The sequence below is a fragment of the Bombyx mandarina genome, chromosome 09 (genome assembly GCF_030267445.1).
Source record: "Bombyx mandarina strain Sakado chromosome 09, ASM3026744v2".
In the NCBI taxonomy this organism is placed as follows: Eukaryota; Metazoa; Arthropoda; class Insecta; order Lepidoptera; family Bombycidae; genus Bombyx; species Bombyx mandarina.
Window position 1 is genome coordinate 12,666,658 of NC_143216.1, and position 11,034 is coordinate 12,677,691.

The following is an 11,034-nucleotide window of genomic DNA, read 5'->3' on the forward strand; positions in this document are numbered from 1 at the left end:
TCTATCATGACCTCTCGAGGTCACTATAATAGGTAGGTGAAAAAAAAACCGTACAAAACACAGATTAAACCAGAGTCCCTTCACAGACTCAGAGGTTCGAAATGAGCCCTGAGAACGGCATTATCGACAATCCGAACGGCCCTCTTCTGTACGAAGTCAAATGGAAGTAGCTGGTGCGATAAGGTAAAACCGTGGAGCACCCCTTTTTTATCGGAGAAAACCACCGTATGTGGGAGTTAAACCTAACTAAAAACTCCTGCCGCTCACAGCCGGTGCCCTACATCGGACCGGGCCGGAGTCCAGTCGGGGCTTTTGAGACGGCGGGACATGGTTGACGCAGAGCATATTACGAGTACATCCCGCAGTCCCCCAGACGCTAGACTGGCGGTCGCCGGCGACACAACCAGCGGTTTTTTTTTTTTTTTTACTAACCCTCACGCCGCGTTAACTGGTCCCGTGATAAGTTCGTAAAAAACTTGTGTTACAGGTACTAAGATAACGGATATCAATGTAATTTTTTTTATTATACACATACATATATTTAATATACATCCATAACCCTGGAAAAGACATTTATATTTATCATACAAATATCTTCCCTTGGCGGGATTCCGCGACCCCCTTGTGTAGTGACCATGTCACTTACCACTACACCAGACGGCCGGTTCCCTCGGTCGACGGGCCGGGAGCCCATCTGGATGGTGCCGCGCTGTACCTTCCCCCAGAGCGGTCAGAGGAATGCAGTCTACCATCACCCGGATTCCTATTACGGACGGGCATGCCGCCCCACGCCTGGGTTCCTCCTCGCATAAAGCGGGTGGAGCCCGAAGCTCTTAGGGGGCCGGGTCACAGATCGGACCCCGGTACCAACCCCCCGCTCGGCGGCGGCGGATTCTGCGTAGTGAGGAGAGCTTTGCCTCATTCGCCCAGCCGCCTCCCTCCGCAATATGGTGCACTCGCAGAAGTCGAGCATAGCCTTCCGGGAGCGGATCACCCCTAGCTTAGTTTAGATTTTCTAGTCGTGTACTGCAACCATAAGTAAGCTATGGATAAGGTAAGGCTTTTTACAGTTAGCAGACTGTTAAGAAAGTTGCAAATTCTGCATTGTAAATAGTGTTTATGAATGTTATCTTGTGCTACAGATTAAGCTGCTAAGGTAAAAAAAAAAACTTGTTGTTGTTCGGAACTTCTATATATGCAAGCTTATCTTTAAATTGTCGTTAGCGAGACCCAGGCACGTCAAACGTTTTATCTGATAGCCACCGCCGCATACAACGTTCCATACGAATCGCTTCATTTAACATCAACGAAAACAGAAGCGAAGACATTGTCCGGCCGATTTCAGTGAACGATATGTGACCGAATTCGCGCGTTAATTCCGCGCCAACGATTTGTCCGTTCGGTTTTAATTTTATCCGCTGTGTTCCATTTTCGTTGTACGCGACGCAAGTTGGGGCTTCCGCGCGCTGACGTTGACCCGATCGGCTGTCGAACGCGGATGACGACCGACGCACCCACCGCCGCTGAACAAAATATAAGGACACGGTAATTTACGATCGACAACCCTGAGCGATTCGCAAGTCATCGATAAGCCTTTGATAAACAATGAACCCATCAATATTTCTTTTGTTAATTTGCCAGATTTAAATAATGACAAGCACTAGGCTAACCGCCACGAACACCAGTAGACATACTTCGTGCCTACACAACATCGGACATTTAATTTTAACAGGACTAAAAACTTTAAACCCGTTCTTCTTCTTCTTCTTCCAGTGCCTCTTCAATCCTAAAGGTTGGCCGATAGCTTCCTGTATGTAGTAAACCCGTACTTCGGCCTGATTACATCACAAAATGAATATTTATCATCGTATAAATGACGTTAACAACGAAACAGATTAATATCGATTACCTAATTAAATAACCCATGTAGAAAACACGCAAAACCTTTAAATTTCATAGGGGACAACAATTCTGACCACATAACTCCTTCAATGTGAAGGTGACAAGTCAAAGGGAATTAGTAATCTGATCTCTAAACTAGTTTCTTCTGCGTGTGAACGAAAGCGCTAATACACTTTTAATGTAAGCTCATTATCATTAATACACTTTATTTGGGCCCAAAGCTGTATTGAATAATACGAGGGTTTGGAAATGCACGTTTTTGCCATAAGTGCGGAGTAGGAAAGTCCTAATTGGTCAGGAATACGAAAAATACCTTTGAGCGACGTTCGAAGTGAATTTAAGCAATGATCTACCTATAATAGCCATTTTTCATAAGCCAGATTCATATCGTCTTACTATGCTCGTAAAGCCCGATTCCTAGTATCACTTTAACGCGACAACTAGAAGACCAATCAAACCGACATCAAGATTCAGACAATCTGAAGTTTATATTGTGTAGCGCTATTTAATAGGATTATTTTTATAGCACTGGATTGACGAATAAGCTCATTACCCGCCTGGCGTGAATTGGATACCGGAGCAGCCCACCCCAGCATGAAGGGCTTCCGCCCACCTTGGTGCTTTAAGGGTGAGGTTCCGGTTTTTTTGTGTAACGGGGTGGCACGGCCGTGAATCCGGGGAAACGCTTCGTGACATAAATAGACACGATGGCGGTACCTACTAGTGCAGGCTTATATTAAGCTGCCCTCTTATTCTCGCCCTTATGCCACATAATGTGGAATCGATGCAACATGTCTTCTTATAATGCTGCATAGAGATTTGGTGTAAGTTCTAGAATCGGCCACCTGTCTGACGTCAATTCTCCTTGGGTTAAGTAGTAGTATTTCCAATACAACGTGCTATAGGGAGGTACTTTGTCTTGTGTTTCTTCTTTTGATTTTTCTTTTAATTCACCGTTTTTGGGTTTTTTTTGCATTTTATTATTATACAAAAAAAAACCACTAAAATTTAAATTTTCGAATATCAAAATATATAAAATATTACATTTTATACGTTTCTCTATAGATTCTTGATAGTCTCAAAATATACTATATATTTGTTCAAGACGATACGAATTAGTACCTATACCGGTCATTGCTTTCTTAAATTGATTAATGATCTTGATTTTCGCTGTCTCGCATTGACTTTGTGGTGACTATTAATCATACATACAAAGAATATTGGCTATCGAGCCCTTCAAGTATTTCGGGGCTGAAACATGCCGGACACTATCCCGAACCCGTTCACGCTGATCGGGCACTATTACTTAGTGTGAAGCATGTTTTATTGGAGGAGTAATGGCGGGCGCATGGTCGCTGGAGCGTGATCAAACGGACGGGATGTTCCGTGCCCGTCAATTAGACAAAGTCGCACATTTGGCAATGTTCCCGAGCACTTGTTCCGATGCGAAGATCATGTGTTTTGATTCGCAGTCGAACGCGGCCGCATTGCCTTATAAGGCGGTATTACTTTTCGCGCGAATCTTCATTGTACTGCTAAGTATTTTGGGGTTCAGGAAACGACAGAGGACAGTTTGTACATTATGCTTTATCTTTGTATTGTGAACAACGATTCGAATGGATATCGGTCGGAACATGAATAAATTTCTATGCAAAGTTCGACTGACTTAATGGCGCAGTAGTTACGGGCCCGTGGCTGTTGCACCAAGGGTTGAGAGTTCGATTCCCATATCGGGCAAACATTGTGCCATGAATAGGTTAGTTTGCTCTTTGTTTGGGTGTTTATTGTCTATATAATATGTATTTAAGTATGTTTATCAGTCTCTGGTAGCCATAACACAGGGAATCCTAAATTGGGGCCGAATGACCGTGCGTGATTTGTACCCAGTTATTATAAAAAAAAGTTATCTTACAATTTTTATCCATGCGATCTATGGTTTTTCCAGATCTCTTTACTTCATTATAGCTACTTCTGTACACTACTACTTATACTACTACTAATTATAAAGTTAATGTAATGCTGTTAAAAAATAATCTGGAAAATTTGTTCTAAAAATTAAATAGTTATTTCGCAACGAAAAACCACTTTTTCTGTTGCATCATCATCGTTATTATATAGATCTTGCACTATGAACACTTTATAAACTTGGCTGTTGTATTTATGTTACACATTTGATTTAGCCTTTTTGTGTTAACGAATGGATTCATGATGGATCTACCAATGAATTAAAGAAATCAAACAATCATAAAATCGACGCAATTTCGTGCTAGGTACATACAATTCATAGAATTTGTTTTTGAACAATCTCGCGAAGGTTGTACAAATTATTTGATTCCTTGTTTGTAAAATCAAAATACGTGTCATATTATTTTTAAGCAACTTCAAAAAATGAGGAGATACTAAATTCGACTGTTCTTTTTGCGTGACCTCAGAACTTATTTCTAGGAAACTCTAGAAAGTCTAAAATTCTAGAACCGATTATCGCTGTTTGAAAGCTGGTACTTCCAATGTCCGGCCAGTACTTTTTAAATTATCCTTAAAAAGCCATATTAAATTCACTTTCACTACATTGATGACATTCTCATTTTGTTTTGTTGAAGTCCTTTTTCTATTTTGTTATAACTTTATATTGTTTGTCTCGACGTTCTCGAATTAAATTATACATAAATTATTAATATTTCGCTGTTTTTCAGTTCACAGACCGCAAAACACAAGATTCAAAGCACATGTGATCAGCGAGTAATTACACGCATGTTTCACGCGCCCACGCTCTTCTCAGAAAAGCCGATCTTATCTCACGATAATTAAAATGCTAAATAATTATTTGTACAGGACGTTACGTGCTCACTACTTGTGAATATATCACGGAGAGAGTCTCAACTTGTTACTGTCTTCATAGTGATCTGTAAGAGTTTGTGCAAAATGAATGAAACTCTTTAATTTACAAATTATTATCTTTTCCTACCTAAGCTTGAGAGGCTATTTCAGCGTAACCTTAACTAGTAGGTGAGCTCAAACCTGACGACGTTGCTAACACGAACCCTAGCGAGAGTTGTGCTTCGCAGAATCTACCACCGGATCGGAAACGCGACCTACTGAGAAGATCCGGCGAGAAACTCAGTGGGCTGTGCCTGTGGTGGTTAATTTACTCGTCGAGGCTCAACGAGAATGATGACCGGTGCTTGAGGTACCTAAAAGCACCGTTAGTGGATTGGGAGGATCCGAAATGACGTGTTTGGGGCGACGTCGACTCCTTTCCATTCTGTCCTCAGGATCGGGAATGTACAAATCATCATCATCAACCCACAGTCGTCTACTGCTAGAGACCTAGAGACCTATGTACGGTCTCTCCCAATCCACACCACTAAGCCTGATCCTCAGCTCTCCCCATCCACCTATTGCCGACCACCCTAGAAGAGGTGAGGCCACCACCGGGACTCAGGTTGCGTTTACTGCTACTCGATCTTCTCTCAAGGACCAGTCTACTCCAGCGCGCGTCGGTTCTACGGCATACGCGGTCATCCCACTGCTACTTCAGCTTTCTGACTCTCTGATCCATGTCGATGAGTTTAGTTCTGTTAGTTAGATTACTGGTGGTAGGATCTCTTGTGAGTCCGCGTGGGTAGGTACCACCACCCTGCCTATTTCGGCCGTGAAGCAGTAATTCGTTTCGGTCTGAAGGGCGGGGCAGCCATTGTAACTATACTGAGACCTTAGAACTGATATCTCAAGGTGGGGGCGCATTTACGTCATAGATGTCTATGGGCTCCAGTAACCACTTAACACCAGATGGGCTGTGAGCTCGTCCACCCATCTAAGCCAGCAATAAAAAAAAAGTTCTCTTTCGAAATTTACAAATACGATTGCAATACTAGGCTGGTATCGTTAGCAAGCTAATCGTTTCCCAAGACAACTTTCTTCTATAACGTTCCATCACTGCTGAGGATCGCGACCATATGTGACGTTCTTCCACTGTGTTCGATCATGGGTGGCATGGACGGCATGGTACAGACTGCCACCAAGTGCTTCTCGTACTAGATCTGACCATCTGGCTGGTGTTCTACCCACAGCGCGCTTACCCTCTATGCGACCTACAATCATGAGCTTCTCTAATTCATGTCTGGTAGACCGCATGATGTGTCCGAAGAAGCTCATAACACGTTTCCGGCAGATGGAAGAAAGCCTTTTTCGGATTTTTAAGTCCCAAGCTACTTAGTAAAGAAGAAGATTGCTGACGTAGCTTTAAAAATAAACTTTTCCACATAAAATGCGCTGCACTACAAAAGTAATTAAAAAGTCATCGCACGAGGTCGCAGTGACGGAGTCGAGATGACGCAGAAGGAAGCCACAAATTTTTTCAAACTGTTTTTTTGTTCTTCCAGATGAGCAGACTTTCTCACGATCCTTTGTCGTTATGTGATTATCGGAGTCCATAAACTTAATGTCTCCATTTGATTTGAGACATGAGGTCGAAATGCCTCACTCCCTTCAAACCGAAACGCTTGAATGCTTTTCACAAATCTAGAACAGTGTGGTTAGTGCGAGCTTATTAAGGTTCTCGATATCGTAAAAGTTGACTCAAATTTGAATGGAGTTGGAACGTTTGTGTACGTTTGCAGCTGGGGGCGCTGTTCCAACTGCATATGCATTTGAATGAACTTTTACGCTATCGAGAACGTTAAAAAACTCGTACTAACCACACTGATAGGCAGTATGGTGGTATATTCTTGTGCAGGCACCCAATACGCCCTTTTATCATCACGTAGATCTATCCATGAACACATGTTTACGATTGTAAATGGAACTTTATCAGTCGGCCTAGGAATGTACTGCACGGTTTTTCCCGAGCGCTATGATATGTCCTTCGTAAAACGAGGTTTGAGAAGAGTCCTCTACAGTAAGCAGCGGCTTGGCTGTGTCCCCAGCGTTGATGGTGTCCCTGAGCGATAGTGCCTATTTGTCATCAGGTATGCTCGGTTGCCAATGGAAATAAAAATGGTGGCATCGTTCGAAATTAATACACACACCGAATGTATTATCCATAACAGCTCACAGCGGGGTATGTCCAAGAAACATGAACTTAAACAATAGATATTGGTGCTAGACTTAGCAAATTGCTTTTGTTAGTGTTTTGTTCTCGGGTTGAAAAACTAGACCGAAATAAGTGTAACAATGAAAGATGACATGTTTTGCAGGAATCTTTCAGGCACTTCCCTATTACCTGGGAATGTACACACGTGTACACAGTGAACTGTTTGTCTATCGATTCAGCTTTCCATAAATTTTGAGAATATAGAAGATATTTTAAGTATTTTTATTAAATAATAAAAACTGACATAATTATGTCTTTTTTTCCCACTCATATTCCAGAAATGTATCTTTATCAATCCGCAGTTTATTCGCATTCATTCATATTTTAGGCTTCCTTTAATTATTTTGAATCGAATCTTTATTTTTAATTTAATCATTCTTTATACAAAAAAAAGGTATAGCAACAAATCTCTCTGTTTTTATAAATTTCTGGATAAATACTCCGAGCTGCATTGAATAGGAGTGTGGCTCTCCGCACTTTCATTCACAAAATCAAATTTATTTAGTCAACTATGAATCTAACTGCGCACATTGAGCCGTCTGTTTCGTGTTCGTCGTCTTTCATGGTTGTTAAATACAACACTGAACGTTTACAACAAGGGATTTATTGTGTTTACTATCAACTCGAGGAGTATCGGTAAAGAAATCCAATTGAAATTAAGAAAATAGTAATGGTATGTACAGGATACGTATACGTTATATTCGTTAAAGATATCACGTGTATTTAATAATCTGTCAAATTTATTTTGTTGCGTAAATAAAGATGTTGTTGTAATTTCGAAAGAAAACACATAATAAATTACAGGTTTTTTTCACATTGCAGCTGTTCAAGAACCGATCTGTTGTTTTATTTTCTGTCCCTTTGAAGAAGCTCAAAAATAATAAAGCCAATTGCCAAGACACGAGCGTTGTTTAACGTGTCTTCACGAAAACAAATAATTCGATAAACATAACGTAAGATTTATCAATGCTATAGAGAGATGTGATGTTTTTAACTATATCGTATCCTTGAACCGTTTCTCACGGGATGTTTACGACACACAGACCGATCCATCATTCAGTATTAATAATTTTTACGACTTAATGCAGGTACATAAGCTTTGCATCATGAGTACAGACCTAAACAACACAAGTAGCTCGGACGCACACATTAATGTTCACATTCGTATTGTGAATAAACATCGTAATGTAGCAGATAAACTAGGATGGGAGCCAAGACGAAAATATGCCACGCCGCGTTTTTCCATTGGATTTAGCGCTTTGGAAACCAACAGTAGTCGAGACGGAATCGAAGACTCATTGTTCCCGCTCGTGGCGGGTGATAACGATAAATGAATGGACCCTGTCAAATCTATCTGATGTCTGTTAGATGCGAGTAAATATAGCACGACCCGCTGCATCAGTCTCGCCTTTAAATAAACACATCAAGCAGCCGCTCGCAATCTATAAAGAAAAGTGCCTTGCACGCTACCGATTATGTCGCACCGTTTCTTTTTTCAATTGAAATCTAAGCCCTGTTCATTAAGCTAGGAATAGTGTGTACCTAAGTGAGTGTTGTGAGAGTTCATCGTGTGCTGTGTTCGTGTGTGCCGCAAGGTCGCACGTCGAGTGTCCATATAAACGAGACAGGTCGATGCACACGCGTCAAGGTGGGCACGGAAATTTTCATTCAAACGCCAGTTCTATTTACATCCCAGTTTGCCACAAATTCGTTACAAGTGCGCCGATGCTCGCGCACTTCCTTTGCTGACGTATACGCAACGGACCTTCGCGTGCCTTCGAAGCCGCTCTATCATTTCAAACGGCGAGACCCGTGATATATTCCGCGTGTTGTTTTCCTGAGCGGAACCTTAGTTTAGGTATATTAAAAGGTGGGTATTCTAAAGTTGAATTTCTAAAGGCAGGGTTCGAAATGAGCGGGCGGCTCCGAGCTGGCGGTGCGGAGGTGCGTTCGCGGTGTTTACGTCGTGTTCACTGTCAAGCGAGTTATCTGTTATGTGAGCAGGTGCGACTGGCGCTAGCGTCGCGTGTGCGCGCCGGTGCTATATTTGAGTGGCGCGGGCGTCATTACATAAAGCTGTCGTGTGTCGATCCTCACCTCCTCTATCTTGAGGCTGGTGCGGACCACCTTGCGGGTGACCGCGGTCTCGTACGACTCCTCGATAGTCTCCGCCATGGTTACGTGTCGCGGACGCAACGAGCGACGCGCGCGGTATCTGCGGCGGTACTGAAAGGAACGCGGTTATTTTTAGTCGACGGCGAGTCGCGGCGTGTTCGCTCCACCGTGTACTGCCTGCCACTACTGGCCGGTTGGTACAGGCACTCGTTGTGAGCACTCCGGCGGGACCAGGGTACCTCGGGGGCGCTGAACAAACACGCCCTGTTATCATCCTCGCTCCGAACACGTGACTTGGACTGCGCTGCATCGCGCCCGGGAGATGTTTCAAAACAAAACCAAAAAACATCGTTTAATCTTATTTACGTTCTCCATTCCTTTTTTAAACGTACTTTTAGTGTTGGGGCGTGTCGTTTTTCAAGCGGATTGTTTTTGATGTTATTTTTTTACATTCCAGGCATTCCTGTGTGCCTTTATACGACAGAACTGTTTACCTATAAATAATTAGCTTTAAACGAACAAAGCACCAGTATTCGCTTCGATTGCACGATCAATTACAATCTGCCTTCGAAAGCAAAAACAGGCTGTCAAATCTCTAGTTTTTTTTAATGAAGGATTACTGGTGGCCGGAGACCTTTCGAATTTCACCAGAACAGGTGGGGTCTAATCTAGGTGCCTTAAAATTGGTTTTTAATCCATTTTCTGGAGGAAATAATTAATAGCCGATTCATAAAAAAAGTTGCTATAATTTGTCAATTCAATGTGATGGGGCTCGACAGATTGCATGTTCGAAATTGACAGTGATAAGATTGATATGATGCATGCATGGCAGAATGAAAGTTCAGAAATATTTCCGAATTGGTTAATTTCGGAAAATGGGGTCGTATTTGTTGGATTACGAATAAAATGGTCGAAATTATCATGTGATAATCATGTTTGAAATTTGGAACCAGATGACATTAATATTTGTTTTGAATGACGACTTCATGGTCCAAGTAGTAGTAAGTCGGTATAAGTCATCACAATGAAGGTTATAATAATAATAAATTGAGAACAAATCACGTACGATAATTTTTTTTTTTTTCGGGCCGGGTGCCGAACCTCCTACGAGGTCCCCGCGCCTAGGGAGCGCGCGGGGTATGTGAGACTCAACGATCTGCAGGTGTTGAGAGCAGATCGCGGGCCCAAGGATTTTAGGGCCCACCCACTAAACGACTCCCCTGCACTCTTACACCCGGCATCCGATCAACGTCCGCGGTCAGAACCCGGTCAGAGTAGGGGGTTCCCGCGGTCAATACTACAACCAGACACGCTGCGCCACCCCGAGGACGCCCGACCGACGGGTCGTCGAGGCGATAGTCGACGACCAACGACGTCGGTCTCCGTGGTACGGCGGCCCTACCAGGCCGCCCGGGGGGTGCCACTGGTGTTCCGGGATACCCCGCTGGGCTAGAACCAGCCTGCCGGGTCGGAACGCGATACACCGCCGACCGGGACGCACGATCATCCTGTCCCAATTTAAGAGTCCCTGTGTAATGGGTACCAGAGACTGACAAACATACTTATATACGTTTAAACATATACGTATATAAATAATAAAAGAGACAGAGCAAAGATACCTGTTGATCACACGAATGTTAGCCCGATGTAAGAATCGAACTCACGACGACCCTCGGCGTCAGGGGCGTAGTCAGGCGCTGACTAGTGGTCACCGAGCAGTAAAGCGTTGCGGTTTGAGGGGTGGGGCAGTCGTAATGCTGTAGACCTTAGATCTCATGTCTCAAGGTGTCCAGTGACCACTTAACACCAGATAGGCCGTAAGCTAATCCACCAATCTTAACAATAACGTCCTCCAAATCACTTTTGTATCTTCCTACTAATATTATTCAGAAGTGGATTTAGAAAAATAAATAAAAAACGAGGCA

The 11,034-nt window shown here is 42.9% G+C and overlaps 1 protein-coding gene across 1 annotated transcript in view; it reads right to left on the minus strand.

Moving 5' to 3' along the window:
* tmod (tropomodulin) overlaps positions 1-9,321 on the minus strand; it is a 100,499-nt gene extending 91,178 nt beyond the window's left edge. Inside the window, exon 1 of the mRNA XM_089729928.1 lies at positions 9,092-9,321. Coding sequence (XP_089586054.1) covers positions 9,092-9,169 — 78 coding nt within the window. The 5' untranslated portion in view covers positions 9,170-9,321. The remainder of the gene's footprint in view (positions 1-9,091) is intronic.
* Positions 9,322-11,034: the final 1,713 nt, after the last annotated feature.